The sequence below is a fragment of the Lepidochelys kempii genome, chromosome 5, assembly GCF_965140285.1.
Source record: "Lepidochelys kempii isolate rLepKem1 chromosome 5, rLepKem1.hap1, whole genome shotgun sequence".
Taxonomy (NCBI): Eukaryota; Metazoa; Chordata; order Testudines; family Cheloniidae; genus Lepidochelys; species Lepidochelys kempii.
Genome location: NC_136384.1, coordinates 112,913,882 through 112,930,932, shown reverse-complemented (window position 1 = coordinate 112,930,932; position 17,051 = coordinate 112,913,882). Strand labels below are relative to the sequence as shown.

At 39.7% G+C, this 17,051-nt stretch overlaps 1 protein-coding gene across 2 annotated transcripts in view; it reads left to right on the top strand.

Annotated features, from left to right (window-relative positions):
- The window catches only part of MLLT3 (MLLT3 super elongation complex subunit), a 229,968-nt gene that overhangs the window by 148,402 nt on the left and 64,515 nt on the right, over positions 1-17,051 (top strand). For both annotated transcript variants that reach the window (XM_073345488.1, XM_073345489.1), the window contains exon 5: positions 3,732-3,854. In XM_073345488.1, coding sequence (XP_073201589.1) covers positions 3,732-3,854 — 123 coding nt within the window. The remainder of the gene's footprint in view (positions 1-3,731; positions 3,855-17,051) is intronic.

The window sequence follows — 17,051 nt, the reverse complement described above, 5'->3', positions numbered from 1 at the left end:
TGTGAACGTTGGGGAGCCAGGGACAACATTCATGCTACAGCCTGAGCTAACTCAGCAGTGAAGACATACCCTCAATGGCTATGGGATTTCAAGGTGTTTTCAAAAGGAAGTGGTCATAAATGTTCAGCATAGTGGTTTTCCCCACTAAGTAAAGGGCACCATATTTTAAGTAGCCCTTCAGCTGAACCCTAGCCCTGTCTCCTTGCTTAATTTAAGCTTCAAGGAAATATGCTAAGTTTCAAAAGAAAGTGTTCACAACCTAAACTTTTTCTTAAAGTTATGTCTTAGCTAGCAAGACTAATGTTATAGAAGGGGACTCGGAGGATGAAAATGATGGTAGAGGTTTGGTTTTGTTTTGTTTTAAACTCTGGGTCTGAGGAGGACAAGTGGCCTGAGGATCAGAAAATTCCTCTTCTCACATTAATTGAATGGGCAGATAGGGAAATGTTTTTTATTTTAGTAGCCAAGAAATGAAGTGTACATTGGAGACTTATTTTGCTACTGTCAGGTTTACAGAGCCTAAGTAGAAGCTTGAGCTGTATTTGGCCTACTGCACGCATTGTCCACCCACTGAGCAGAATTCTGCCACTGTTCATGGTGGTTAATAATGAAATAACATGCTTTGGAGTATAGGTATTAAATTGACCTCACGGTGCTCACATTTAGGAAAATCTACATTTTACTTGCGAAATCAATATTGGATTTGCTCAGTTTCTATGTGGAATACTGGAATGTTTCAAGTTACCTTTCTGAACATAACTTTGTGTTTTACAACCAAATCAAACATTAAGCATGGCATTTTCAGAAATGCTCAGCATTGGCTATTTCTGCTCCCACTAAGGGTAATGGAGTCTTACCATTAACTTCAACGGGAGCAGAGCTAGGCCAGCTGTCAGGATAGGATTTTCAAAAGTACTAATTGTATTAAGAAAAAGTGCATGAAAAGCATCATATGGGGTCACAGAGTAAGACGTGGCATTCTATTCCTAATTCTTGTTCTTTTGCTTTTTACCTTTTCTGTTACTGATTGTGAACTTTTTTTAGAAAAAATACTGTTTCACATCAAGCAAGTAGTTGTTGCACGTAACAATTCTCAACTGACTTCTAACTTCTCTCCTGTTGATATTTCCTCATTCTGTCTGAACCTCCACTATGTTCCAATGCCTCTGGAGATGCTGGGCATCACCTTCTGCATTGACTTCCTTTAAATAGTTTTCAGAATGGAGATAAGTGGATAAAACATCAGTGTCAAGAGATGGTGGTTTCCATTCCAATGATAGAGTTCTTTGGCACTGTGTGGGTTTTTTTGTTTTTATATATATTTTTATTTTCAAGCTCTGATGGGTACACTTTCAGTTCTTAGTGCCCACTACCCTCATTCCCTAATAGCCAGCTGTGTCAAGGAGTAGAACACAGTCAAACTCCGTAATAGTGAGTGAGCTCATGCCTACTCATGTCCTCTCGTGAAGATGACCTGATGCTAGCACAAATGAAATTCCCCAGAAAGAAGGATATTTGCTTATAATGTTGTAATGTGAACTTGTAATGAGAACTTGAATTAACCATGCTCTTTGCAAACCTGACCAGCTCCACTGGGTGGTGTATCGTAGAGGCAAAGTGTGTTTTCTGTGCCTTTACTACAGCGCTGAGATATAGGTGCACACAGATTTAATGGAGACTTCTCATCCTTGCATCCAGTCACCTTTTATGGCACCTCCAACCTCCTTCCTTGAATTTTATCTAGCTGAGTTCAGCTGCAAACTTTGGTGAGCTCTGGTTAAAGAATGTCTGTCAGAAGAGCGTAAAAGTCAGCCATTTAAGTTGAGTTGAATTAAATTATTAATTGATCCCACCTGACCACCCAGAATATACCTTCAAGAGAGTGGTTGCTTTGTGAGAGCACCATCTTCTGGCATTGCCCTGGTTTAGGAGCCTGGGATGTTGAACCAGTGTATCGGGGAGTTACTTTGTTACATGTCCTTTGGCTAAACCTGAGCTCCTGTTTTGCCAGGTGGTGGTCTGATTATAGCACTGTGGGGAGTGTGATACAAATTCAGGTAGAAGACAAAATTAACTATAATTGTGCTTTCTTTGTAGTCAGCTGGATAAAGTAATTGGCTATCAGGATATCTGGATAGATTTTTAAAAAAACCTATCAAACATGAGGAATTATCTGTGTGGCTTTGCGATCCTGCATCATACTCAGTTCCTCCATGCCACCCATTTGGGGGATTCTAACAGCAATGCAGAAGGGCACTCAGGGCTCAAAGATGTATCCCAGGTGTACCTACATGGGATAGTTTACCACAGAAAACAAAAACCGTCCTCAAAAGACTGATTAGGGCTTTGCTTCCAAAAGAACTGAAATGTCCTTATAATTCTATGTCATCCTGGTATTCTTGAACTTGTAGCCTGATAAGTTACTACAATTAAGAAATTGTTTATTGGGGTGCAACATGCACTTGTCACAAAAAACAGGCACTTTTCAGGTGGCTATTTAGAGTTAATTAAGAAGATGAAATTGGTGAAGCGCACAAACTTTGATCTTTAGTTAATACAGACAAATGTAATTGAAATTATAGAAAAAATCAGTGTACATAAGTGTAAAAATAATAAGGTAAGTAAAGGGGTTTCCTGCAGGGTTAATACTTACAATGTTACCTTGTGCATACTTATAACCTTGTGGATACCTTTAGAAGCAAAGCTGGAAGAAAAAGTAAGTGGAGATCACCCCAAGACGAGAGCTTTCCACCCAGTTGTTCCATGTAGTCCCCTCCGTGTCCCAGTGACAGGATGGATAACCACATCTTTTCTACGCTTTTTTCCCATTCCACCCATCTATGTTCAGTACCATATTTGTAAGGTTTCAGCCCCAGCCTGGGTGTAGTATTCCAACTAGCCATAGTTAAAGTTCTGACCCTTAACACCTCATTTGCGTCAATTAGTGTCCCAATAGTTTTGATACATCAGTGCAGTTAGCTCCATAGTTGCTTCATTGCAAAAGTACCTTAAGATGCTGCCATATGTTTGGTTGGTTGGTTTACCTATTTATCATACAATGCTTAACAAATAGATTACATGTTACCCAATAATATATACCCTCCAAGATCAGGCCAGATGTCAGTAGTCAGCATGGATGCATCTTGCCTGAGTGACTAGGAAGATGGATTCTCTCCCTTAAAGGATTTTAGAGCCAAGCCACTTAACTCTTTCAGGTACTAAATTTAACCAGCATCAGTTTCATCACCCATATATTTTCCATCATAGTGCTTTATTCAATAGTCAAGACTCCTGAAAGACTGATTCACATTTTATATTGCTTACTGGGATGGCAATAAGTGCAGACCTTTCTGCCTCAAGTAGAATAAACTGATTTCTTTCAAAAGTGTTGAATGTTATAGAGGACATGGAATTGGGGGTACAAATTGGGTTTTAATCCAAACCAAAAGAGACATCAGATCTTTTTCATCAGGTTTACGTGTGAAAAATACTCACTGTAGCAGAATAAACTATTCAGGTTTTTAAAGGGGTTTTTTGTGTGTGTGCAGATTTTTCCATATTGGCCTGGAGGATGGGAATTTTTTAAAATAATCCAGCACCTATAGAGGAAAACAAGATTGCATTTTATATTGGAGATTTTGTAGTATCTCCATTCCCAAAATGATTGCTAATTCCTTACATAGTATTTTATAATATTTGACCAGTACATTAATTTCCCTCTCTCATAACAGATCATGGTAATGTCAGATGGCACATCAGTCCCTTCGGGACAGAGCCTTCATCTCCCCAACCTTCCCAGTAACTACTCCCTGTCTTCTTCTGAAGTGAAGAAGAAATCATCTCATGGGCCAAAGGTGAGACCTGTTTTGATGTGAGAAATTGAGGTGGTAGTGCAAATCTGGAAATCAATTTCTAAAATTTATTCCTTGATGTTGCACAATAACCTAGCAGATGCAATGTTACAGGCACTTCACTGAAGTGATTTTACTGACTTGCTACTTTAAAAGTAGTGCAGAACTCATATGGTTGGGAGAACAATCAATGGTTAAGATATTTACATTGTATATTTCACTTAAAAGAGAACGGTATTGCTTTTTTCTCTTCCCAATATTTGAAAGAACTCTATCTCATCACTGTTGCAAAATATACCACAGAACATTTACTAGCATACTTTCAAATACTGAAACAAATTTATTAAATGTAACAATTTAAATAATTAAAACAAATTTACATGCATCAAAATAAATGGGCGAAGTGCATCTTGTGATGTGATGACCTTGGGGTTTTTGAATTATATTTATTCTTTTACTTGCTGTTTCACAATCGGAGAGCTGTCATCTGTCTCCAGGTCATCAATGTGAATAAGTGAAGCTAATAAACAGTAAAAGTAATACTTTTCCTCCTGTACTAGAAACATGATTATTTCAATGAGCCATCTGAAAAATGTAGATTAACATGTTCAAAGTAGCAGAGAATTTCTTCAGATGACTTAAGTAAATTGGGAATAAACTGCATTTTAGAATTTTTTTCAAACAAACAAAAAACATCCACCTGCTTCATGATGCAATCAATGTATAAGTATCCTCTCTATCCTGGTTGCTTTTCTTTGTTCAGTATTTTATTGTTTTGGGTTTGGGTTTCCTTTGTTGCTTGATGCCGTTTTAAAGCACGCTCTTTGACCTTATTGGCACCTGATTTTGTATGCCATAAGAATACTATTATTGCTTATCACTTTCATACAATGAAAATGTGTACAGTACTGTTCCCTAGGTAAAATGCCAGCACCCATACCTGTGTATCAATAGGTACTGAACCAATGAGTCCCTGACACAGAAATGAAATTGCTAATTGCACATGTTGGTAACATACAAAATAGATTGTAATTAAAAAGGAAACACAGAAGCAAGTGGTCTATCTATTTATTGTGTTTATATGGCCCTCATTACCATAGTATTTGAGCACCTCACTATCTTTAATGTAATTACCCTACAACACCCCTCTAAGGTAGGGAAGTGCTATTATCTCCATTTTACAGAATGGGAACTGTAGCTCAGAGATTTAACTTGCTCCAGTCATACAGGGAGTCAGTGCCAAAGTAGAGAATTGAATCCAGTCTTCCCAAATCCTAGGTTAGAGTCCTAACTACTGGGTTGTCCTTCCTCTTTTTTCTGTATCTGTGTAACCCACACACCTCCTTGGTTGTGGTATTCTGTCCCATCTAATGGCACCGAGACCACTTAAAAAGAGAGAGATAAAATGAGTCTGCTCTACAGCCTTAGCTAACAACCAGTTGCCTTTTTAGCTCATGCAGTAGAGGCTCATGCACCAAGCTCTAGGGGCCCCTGGTTAGATCACACCTGCCAATGACTGGGGTCTGTCAGCGTTACATCTGCATCTTGAGTGCTTCACTGTACAGGATGCTTTTCAATAATTTGTTAAAAGGAAGGGCAGGAAGGCACTTGACAAATGGTAATTGTGAGGTTGTTCTAAAAGAAAGTCATGGAATTAAAGAAAGTCCAGTGTCTTACTACAGAAAATAATTGATTTAGCTGGCAAATATATTCAGGTTTTTGATTCCTCCCAAAGATGTTAAGTCAATATTTTTTAAGGTATCTTCCAGTCCACTATGATCATACTACGAACAGGGCCTTTCTAGTTTTGAACCTCTACAATTTCTTATACAAGGTTCAGTCCACAGTACACAAATATTGATGCTTTGCCTTTTAAAACAACTTTACATGTGGTGATTGTTCAAAAGTGCATTGGCATGTGAAGGTGCATCTGCACAATTGTCTCTTCATGTATGCTGCCTTGTATGTTATATTGTATTGATCTTTGCAATCTGGCTGTAAATGTATCTAGCCATTTTGGTAGATATGGAACAGGTAATTGGGTCTTTGCAATAGAAAAGGCCCGTGTTCACTGACTTGTTGCTTCAGGAGCTCTACCTTACTTATTGCCCCTGCGGATACAGTTACCAGCAGTGAGTTTCTAACCACATGGCAGTGGAATGGTTAGATACAATAGGCGATACAAGATTAGATATAGAGTCATACAGCAATGGAGGTTTCCATTCCATATCTGTGAAACTGTTGTAAAGGAATGACTATGAGTTATCTGATTACTTAATTAGGGCATGTAACAGTAATAGTGTCTGATTTAAATCATTGTTTTAATTTTAGCCATAGGTACCTAGCTATTCCTTTTCTCCTTTGTCAGAGATCCAGAGAGATAAAATATCAATAAATTATCACTATAAACCCTCACTAAGGAGCGTGGCATGCCAGAGCCATGGGGATAGTCCTCTAATTAATCACTTTCTTTTTTGCTCAGTTTTAACTGATGTTTGCTGCAATGTTTAATGGTGGAAAGAGTCATTGTATCAGTACATTGCATTACTTGCCAGTGGGAAGGATAATTCAGCCATCTCCCCTCAGAAACAGCCTTGTCTCCTCCCAGCCTCACATACAACATAGACAGCAGTATTACTCTGTGCTCATGGCAACAGGTACAAATATCAGAAAAAATATGCTCCAAGGCGTTGCCTTATTTAGGCTTATCGCTTGTGTTTGGAGGAATGGACGTGTAATGTAATCGTAGCCCGGTTACTATTAAAATGTTGTGTATTCTTCTATGATAACATGCTGTAAATTGAAATCCACTTCTTTTGGGAATTTTTTAAGCCCCAACTTGTTGAGGAGTAGTATTTACTTAGGGCAAGACCCGCAACTGGTGTAAATTAGAGTTACTTCATCAACTTCAGTGTAGCTTCCTTATTGGTGTGAACAGAGTGTACAAGTGAGCAAATGTAACTTTTTACAGCACTCTCTAAAGTTGCAGTTAAAGATTATTGAATGGCTCTTTTAGTCTATATTTCATGGGTAGGGTTTTCAGGTTTCAGTTTAGATTTGCAGATGTAGGGTACTATTGAAATTGACAATGGGTCTTAACTGTAAATATTTAAACCAAGAAGTCCAAGAATGTTAGCTTCCCACTCACTGACTTCAGACTGTTATACAGTACTCCTAGTTAGGTTTATTCAAGGAAGAATTGCACAGCTCACAGGCAGTACCCTGTGAGTGCAAAGAAAAGAAGAAAAATGGATATTGTTGGCTAAATGTTCACTTGTCCAAAATCAGAAGGGACTAATTGGTAATACAGAACCATCACACTTGGCTTACTCTAACATATTCTTCTGAAATATGGATTCAAAAACATGGGTGTCTGTATCGCCTTACATAATTTAATGTGAGAAACATGATGTAGCCAAGGGGTTTTGGTGAAGAAATAAGTTTCTTGTCTTTAACATTCTTTAAGGTGTAAGTTTTCAAGGACTCTGGATACTTTGGGAATATATAAATATCCCAAGTGACATGTTAAATCAGGGCTAGTAATAATTATATTACTTAAGTGTGTTGTACTGATTTTTTCATTTATTTTTTTTAAATATGCAAAATATACAGGGACAGTGTCTAGTACTATACAACCACATTTTAATCTATTTTATAATTATCTGATGTGGAGAGTCCTTTGGAATCAGTCTATCAGTCACCGAGTAATGCCATTTACTTTCTAAGAGCAGTAGCCATTAAATTCCTCGCCTACAGAAAAACAGTGTCTTGTGCTCCCCCTGCTGGCTCTTTGACTACAGTGAGCTAACTCCAAAATGTTTTTCTGTTTTTCTGCCATTGCTGGTTATAATACAATCTGCCAGATGGATCAGACCTCGTTGAAAGCTTTAGGAGAAAGAGGGCTGTAATGTCTGTGAAATGAACAATCAGTAGGGGAAAATACTTTTTAGGGAAAAAACTACAAACTGTAGTGAATAAAACAGGGCAGGGGACACTAAAATATTAAGTTTCCCTCCTAAGAAGGAATTGTCTCCCCTCTTACCTTCTTCTGCTGTATGATTTGTTAGCGCATTCTCTCTGCTGTACACCAAAACCTTTCCAAATTGATTGATACTGTGAAGCAAGATTCAAAAATGGAATATTTACATTAAAAGCTCAGTATTACAAAATGGCAGAAGTCATTTTTAACTTGAATTTCTGAAACTAAGCAACTACTCCATCTGACATACATTTGCCTCCCGTGACCCTAAATTCAGGAGGCAAATTTGTGAGGCTAACTCCCTGTTCTTACCTTAATGTTTCCAGATTATTTGGAGACAGCTATGAAATATGAAGTAATGACTTTATTACACCTAGAAATAAAATGTGTGTGTTATGACCACTTGTTTTAATTTCTAGACAAAACATAGAATGCACTAGTTTAGGTTGGCAGTGCCGCTATAGCCAGTTTAATGACTAAATGAACCAAAATTGCTACAGTTGCTAACTATCTTCATCGTATCTGCTACTTGAGTTCTTTGAAACCATTTTCATAGGAAGGCACTTGCCTTCTGGCACTTATTTAACCAAACTGGGAGATTACGTTTTGCAACATGAAGTCCTGATGTGCCTTTGCATGGGAACCAACAGTTGTTTTAGATCCTCCATTTTCCCCATGTCTTTGCTTTATAATCCCAGTGGTAATTAAGTCTCTAGGCGCTTTCTCTTTTATTGACTGCCACAGTCTGTACGTTATGAAAAGTACTTCCTGACTGTATCATGCTCTCCCAAACGTTTCTTTTACAGGTCTGTTACTCCTGCTATATCAAGGGGATTATGTTTCTTGCAGAAATATGTGTACTTCTGTTTAATTTACTTGGGTATTTTAACAAGCATGTAATCTCTATATTAATTATCCTTTTGATGTTTGTCATACAAGATACCAAAGAAAGTATAGAATGATTCACTTGGGTTGTTTCAACTAGATATTTGACAGATAGGCAAAGGTAAACTGTGGTATGTAAATACATTATCAGCCAATAATCCACAATCTAAATGTTACAATCATCACTTGAAAGAAAGGTTTAGTTGGCGTGTCACTTTCAGCAACAGAATCTGTCACTCACTTTTATTGTTTGCAGTGTTTCTTAGGGTGGAGAGAAAATCAAATGCTTCAGAGCACTTCGTTTAAAAAAAATACAAGGAAATAAATACATTCTTGTTTGCACTAAGATCTATACAGCACAGAGTATAGGTGAACTTTCATGTATCTCTATCAGTATGCCCAGTTATTTAATTAATTCTCATACGTTAATTGAATGTGATGAATGAAAATACTACTGTTTCGCATTACATTTCGTGCCTCCCATGCTGTTTTCTTCCAGCTGTTGTTGAGTCATGTAGAGTGATTACACAAGGGGTGGAGGTTGAGAAGAATGTATTCACTTAGGTGACAGTGAATCTCTGAGTTATAGTGAGGGGCTGTCCTAGTGGTTGACGAAGTAATTCTTTACATGCATGAATGTGGAGACAAATTCATCCACGGCGAGCATAATGTTGATACCATGGTTTCAATAAGCACATCAATTTCCTGGATTTAGAAGATAATTTTAAATTGGGGACTTTTTTCTTTTAAAAACCCAAGGAGGGCTGCTGGGCCGGGTTTCCATACTACTTAATCCTTCAACTCTCCAAGACCTATTTCACAGCTGTCAAGGAAAGATCCAGGGTCAAGCCCTGTTGCTTTGCAGTGTAGATGCAGCCTTACAGGACTCATGCTCTGGCGGTCTGCCAAAAGTAATCCACAATCCCACAGGCTGACTTTCTTTGTCTTCTGGTTAGTCAAGTTTGGTGGACAGTCAAGTTTTCCCACACTGCACCACCAACAAAGGGCTAGAGCAGCCACATTTTGAGAGAGTGCTAGAAAGTCTGAATTATAGTTGGTTGGACTCAGGCCTTGTCTACACTACAGGGGGAGATTGATCCAAGTTACACAATTTCAGCTACATGAATAAAGTAGCTGAAGTCGACATAGAATCATAGAATATCAGGGTTGGAAGGGACCTCAGGAGGTCCTCTAGTCCAACCCCCTGCTCAAAGCAGGACCAATCCCCAATTAAATCATCCCAGCCAGGGCTTTGTCAAGCCTGACCTTAAAAACTTCTAAGGAAGGAGATTCTACCACCTCCCTAGGTAACGCATTCCAGTGTTTCACCACCCTCCTAGTGAAAAAGTTTTTCCTAATATCCAACCTAAACCTCCCCCACTGCAACTTGAGACCATTACTCCTTGTCCTGTCCTCTTCTACCACTGAGAATAGTCTAGAACCATCCTCTCTGGAACCACCTCTCAGGTAGTTGAAAGCAGCTATCAAATCCCCCCTCATTCTTCTCTTCTGCAGACTAAACAATCCCAGTTCCCTCAGCCTCTCCTCATAAGTCATGTGTTCCAGACCCCTAATCATTTTTGTTGCCCTTCGCTGGACTCTCTCCAATTTATCCACATCCTTCTTGTAGTGTGGGGCCCAAAACTGGACACAGTACTCCAGATGAGGCCTCACCAACGTCGAATAGAGGGGAACGATCACGTCCCTCGATCTGCTCACTATGCCCCTATTTATACATCCCAAAATGCCATTGGCCTTCTTGGCAACAAGGGCACACTGTTGACTCATATCCAGCTTCTTGTCCACTGTCACCCCTAGGTCCTTTTCTGCAGAACTGCTGCCTAGCCATTCGGTCCCTAATCTGTAGCTGTGCATTGGGTTCTTCCGTCCTAAGTGCAGGACCCTGCACTTATCCTTATTGAACCTCATCAGATTTCTTTTGGCCCAATCCTCCAATTTGTCTAGGTCCCTCTGTATCCTATCCCTGCCCTCCAGCGTATCTACCACTCCTCCCAGTTTAGTATCATCCGCAAATTTGCTGAGAGTGCAATCCACACCATCCTCCAGATCATTTATGAAGATATTGAACAAAACCGGCCCCAGGACCGACCCCTGGGGCACTCCACTTGACACCGGCTGCCCACTAGACATGGAGCCATTGATCGCTACCCGTTGAGCCCGACAGTCTAGCCAACTTCCTACCCACCTTACAGTGCATTCATCCAGCCCATACTTCCTTAACTTGCTGACAAGAATACTGTGGGAGACCGTGTCAAAAGCTTTGCTAAAGTCAAGAAACAGTACATCCACTGCTTTCCCTTCATCCACAGAACCAGTAATCTCATCATAGAAGGCGATTAGATTAGTCAGGCATGACCTTCCCTTGGTGAATCCATGCTGGCTGTTCCTGATCACTTTCCTCTCATGTAAGTGCTTCAGGATTGATTCCTTGAGGACCTGCTCCATGATTTTTCTGGGGACTGAGGTGAGGCTGACTGGCCTGTAGTTCCCAGGATCCTCCTTCTTCCCTTTTTTAAAGATTGGCACTACATTAACCTTTTTCCAGTCATCTGGGACTTCCCCTGTTCGCCACGAGTTTTCAAAGATAATGGCCAATGGCTCTGCAATCACAGCCGCCAATTCCTTTAGCACTCTCGGATGCCATCCGGCCCCATGGACTTGTGCATGTCCATCTTTTCTAAATAGTCCCTAACCACCTCTTTCTTCACAGAGGGCTGGCCATCTATTCCCCATGTTGTGATGCCCAGCGCAGCAGTCTGGGAGCTGTCCTTGTTAGTGAAGACAGAGGCAAAAAAAGCATTGAGCACATTAGCTTTACTTAATTTTACTTACTTAAATTTACTTGGACATACTTAAATTTACTTACTGTGGGGTCCACACTACGCTATGTCGGTAGGAGACATTCTCCCGTCGACTCCCCTTGCACTTCTTGTTCGGTCGAGAGTCCGGTCTACACTTACCAGGGAGTCGATGGGAGAGTGGTCTGCGGTTGATTTAGCAGGTCTTCACTAGATCCGCTAAATCGACTGTCGATGCATTGATCACCATGTGTTGATCCCCCGGTAAGTGTAGACAAGCCCTTAGACTCACATAATGCAGCCTAGATGCTGGAACCCAGGTTGGGACCTAGTGTTCAGCAATTCCTAAACTTCAGTAACAAATGTGTGTAGATGCTCAAGCCTTAGGTTAACAAACACAGGGTGCTGTAACTTGAGTTCTACTAATCCTGGGCTGACATTGCAATGTAGGAATTACCCTATAGCTCCGTTATTAGGGCACTCAGCTGAGATGTGGGAGATCCAGATTCAGGTCCCTGCTCTCTCTGATTCAGACCAGAAAAAAGACAGATTTTGAAACCTTTTTCATGAAATGGAATTCTTGTTTTCCAGACACCCCTACTGAGGACATTACCCTGGCCCTTGGTTGGCCAAGACATGAAAGAACACAACTAAGAATAAAGAAAAGGAGTACTTGTGGCTCCTTAGAGACTAACCAATTTATTTGAGCATAAGCTTTCGTGAGCTACAGCTCACTTCATCGGATGCATCTGATGAAGTGAGCTGTAGCTCACGAAAGCTTATGCTCAAATAAATTGGTTAGTCTCTAAGGTGCCACAAGTACTCCTTTTCTTTTTGCAAATACAGACTAACACGGCTGTTACTCTGACAACTAAGAATCCGACTTTGGCCTTCCACATGGACTATAAAAACATCACTAGTCACTAGATCTTGCCTTTGGGGTTTGTTTTACATAGAACTTAAACCTTACATGTGCACACACTTCAAAACTCCAGGAAAATGGTCTTGACTAAAATCAGGAATGATTAATGTTTTTGTTTTTGTTTTAATTAGTGGCATGGGAAGTGGGGAAGTGCTTTTCCTTCAAACATTCAAATGTCATCATTTAAGAGGAGTAGTAGATTTTATTTACTGCTTAGTGTTTAAAGGCACTCATCTTTCATTAGTATGCCACAAGTACATGCCCTCAAATAGATAAAAGGTTGTGATGAGGAGGAGGGAGAAAAATTATTGTTCTTAACCTCTGAGGACAGGACAAGAAGCAATGGGCTTAAATTGCAGCAGGGGAGGTTTAGGTTGGACATTAGGAAAAAATTCCTTACTATCAGGGTGGTTAAGCACTGAAATAAATTACCTAGGGAGGTTGTGGACTCTCCATCATTGGAAATTTGTAAGACCAGGTTAGACAAACGCCTGTCAAGGATGGTCTAGAATGATAATACTTAGTCCTGCCACGAGTGCAGGGGACTGGACTAGATGACCTCTCGAGGTCCTTTCCAGTTCTATGATTAGTGGAGTGCATATTAATTTGATGGATGAATCGGGAAGTTTCAAAATCTGTCTAATATATTTAAAATACTAGTGTGGTTTAGACCCACAGTGAGAATGCACTCAAGGAGAACAGTCTTCTCAGCTAGACTACTGAATTTCCTATCTCAGCCGCATTTCATTTATGGTTGGTAGAGCTGGGCAGAGGCCAGATTTTTCCATTGTGTAGGAAATTGATTAGATTTTGAGGAATTGGCATTTTCCAGTGGAAAAATATTCCATCAGAAAATTTTTGACCTGCTCTAATGTTTTGACTCCTTACTGTTGGCTCTGAAGATCTGGCAATACCAGTTTTGTTTTTAAATATATACCCATGAAAAATGTCTGTCTTGTGGGTCAGTCTCTTATTGTTCCCCATCCCCAAGTTTCTTCTCAGGCTTTTGGAGTTTGTTGATTTATTTTCTGGTGTTATGGTGGCTGCTGTGTTTATGCATGTACTAGTACTGTATTTTTGACATATTGTTTGAGGAAAGCTCTGGATAGGTTTTTTTTAAAATGTCACAAAACTAAATAAAATATTTTAAGTAACAAAAATACAAACATTAAAACCAAAACAATTAACTGTTCCTCTTCCCCTTACATCCAAGGAAAGGGGAGGAAGAGAGAGGTTGTGATTTCATAGTTCTAATATTTGGAAGACATTACAGTTTGTCTACTTAGCCCCAGGTTCAGACTACGGGGGGATGAATAGCAGTGCACACCAAAATGCTATGTTGTAACTCCCCTGTGTGGATGCTGTGGGCGCAAATTGAAAGATAATCTAGTTTGTCTTTAACGTATTCATTTTCAAAGAGGACTACGTTAATGTGAACTAGGAATCTAAGTTCACACCTGCAGCATCCACATGGGGGAGTTAGAGTGCAGCACTTTGGTGCACACTTCTGTTCACACCCCATAGTCCAAACTGTGGGGCAGTGTGGACATAGTCTCAGCTCCTACACTGATGAGCACAGCCTAAACATCTAAATTAGACAAGTCCTGAAGAGTTTTCTGCCAGTGTCTTGCTAATTAGATAACAAGTATAGCTGCACAGCACAACATGTGTACCCTGCTCTAACATCCCATCTAACTGTCACAAGTTCTATTTGAAAGGCCATCTCTGTTTTCAGATCAGTTCTACAAACTATATTTTTAAAATTAGTCAACCTCAATAGAGGTTGTGGGTTACTGTGACCCTAGTTTGCTCATTGCATTTCTCATGTTCTGCTGCTGTCACATTCTGAATTGTGGTTACTCCAACAGCAGTTCCCAAAAGTTAAATGTTTCCCTCTTCCTCATTGTAAACATGTGGCAGTGTAAGGCAGCCAAATAAACCACAGCTACAGATAGGCAGGAGGGTTCCCACCCCCATCACCGGGAAACTCCCTCCCAAAAAAACAGATGCTTATCAGCACAGAATGGTGAATGAACATCAACTGACGAAAAACAAGGTAGTTATATAGTTAAGTGCATAATTTTTATATACGTGATATAAAGATCAGGGAATTGTAGATGTATCAGTTCCAGGTTTAACTGCACTTCTGCTCTCTCAAGAGTACCGTATGGGGCAGGAACTCACATTCCTCTCCCTCCAGAATAGTGTGTTAGGGTTGTGTTTATTCCAACAGGTCTGGTCTTACTTTAGTGCCTGCTATTCTGCTGTCTCCCAAGGGCTTTGACAGTGTTTACCAGTGACCAGTCAGCTTTCATGAAGCACAGTTCATTTATTTAGGACAAAAGCATTACAGAGAAAATATACAATTAAACAATAAATGGTCTACATCCATGTTAAACGTACCAGGCGTTGCCCATCTTCCATATGGAGACCATGGTAGGTTTCAAAAATCCTTCAAACTCTTATATCAGGGTTTTGTCCTCTTGGTTAAAGTCTCATGTCAGCTTGTGGATCAAGTGAGGGTCACAGAATCAGTTCAGGCTGACACTTCATACAGTGAGGGGTCTTTTTTTCCCCAGTCCTTCTGAAACAGATAAAACCAGTCAATGCTTCAAAGGGCTGGCTAGCTGTATAACCAGCACAGTGACTTTGCATTAATAAACCCCAAGGGATTCCCAGTTCCCCAAAACCACCCAGAGCCAGGAAGATAAAGACCTAGAACGTTTATCGATACGAAAGTCTTTGAATATTCCATGTGCCCCACAGGATCTGACATATCCAAATATAATAGTCTTTGAAGTTTCCATGCTTCTAGGGTTTCAAATCTATTGCTTCTTCCCATTAGAAGAGAGAGACGTTAACTCCTTCCTTCATCCTGGTGATTATGGGGGGGAGGGGAACGGAGTGTCTCATTCTTTCCTTTGAAAAAAAACAGACATTTCCCAGTTCTCCGCAGCAGGTACGTCATCTGCTTGGCAACTTGAATGGGGCTTGAGTGAACACTAATTCAACCAAATTAAGGCCAAAGCCTCAGCTCTCCCTTTCACTTTGAGGTAGTTCCCATTCTCAGCAACAAAATTTTCTTTACAACACTTATACTGTTCTAATTGGCAAATATGCACCAGACTCTACATATAGGTCTTATTTAACAAGCTCTCCTTGACTTCCAAAATTTCAAAAAGATTTTAAGGATCTTTTTTAAATATTTTGTTTACTGAGATATCACTGGCTACATTGGTCTCCACTCCTGAGTCAAACCAAGCTAATATTACAAACCACACTATCTTTCACCCCACCAAGTGGACTTAGTGATAAATGGTCGCTTAGACCAAAATCACAAATACTGAGGTTGTTTCCAGTCCTAACAGACCAGTCACTTACCCCAGATTAATTTGTATCTGAGATCACACACCAAAGAGAACACCTGTTGCCATTTCTATAATGAACTAATTAGAGTTTATTTACTAGGGGAAATAAAATTATTTATTTACACATTAAAGCAAGCATATATACACAAGTGAGTTATCTATGATTCCCAAAGGTGACAGAGATGTGGTAATCTGTCTATTCAAGGCTCTGCCTCAGTTGAGACTCTCTAGCCCTGTGAGAGTTCAAACAGAAAAGAGATGAAAAATCTTCATGTCAGCTATTTTTGTTTCCATCTTCTATCATTAAAACCGATGGGACAAGGCCCTCTGCACATACTTCTCTATGGATGGATGACGCAATGAACAAATCTTTTGTCTTTTATAATTTCCCATTTAATTTCTGATAGTCCTCCTGGATGGATGGTGGGGGAGGGGGAATGATTCCCGTGGCTGGGTTCACAAGTTCAGAACAAACATTTTCAAAGCTACAAACCAAAATGTACATATTTCTTTATAGCATGGAATATAGACATTATAAATGAGATGAATGCATGCAGCAATTTACAGGCATCTGATAGTCTAAACATTAAATACATTCTTATATGACTAATACCTATTTTGAACAAAACTAACCTATAGGTGAGCTGGTTTCGTTTCCATCCATGAGGTGGTCAGTTTTTAGCTAATGCCTATGGCCTTAGCCAGAGCTGGCACTTGGTTTACCAGCGTTACAATTAGCATTACAAATATTTTTTATAGCAATAAGTTTAAATATCTGACCATCAAAATAGGGAGCAAGCTCCCTAAACAGGTTAAACACAGAAAATTTAGTTGGCATAATTCAACTAAGGTTGAATAACCACATATTACAAATTTTGCCATACATTAATTTATGAAATTCACTGTTGCTGGATATTGTTGAAGTAACTTGCTTAGGAAGATTGAAAGAAGAATTAGATGCTTAGTAAGAACAGTGCTGGCAGTTACAGTCGTGTGGAAAAAAAATTAGGATGATCAGTTCTCATGCTATAGGGTGAAAACTTCTTGAGACAGACGACAGTTAGAGAAACCTTACATGCACACACACCATGCTATTGTGTTGCACAGTGGCTAAGAAGAAAAGGAGTACTTGTGGCACCTTAGAGACTAACCAATTTATTTGAGCATAAGCTTTCGTGAGCTACAGCTCATTTCATCGGATGCATTCAGTAATGCATCCGATGAAGT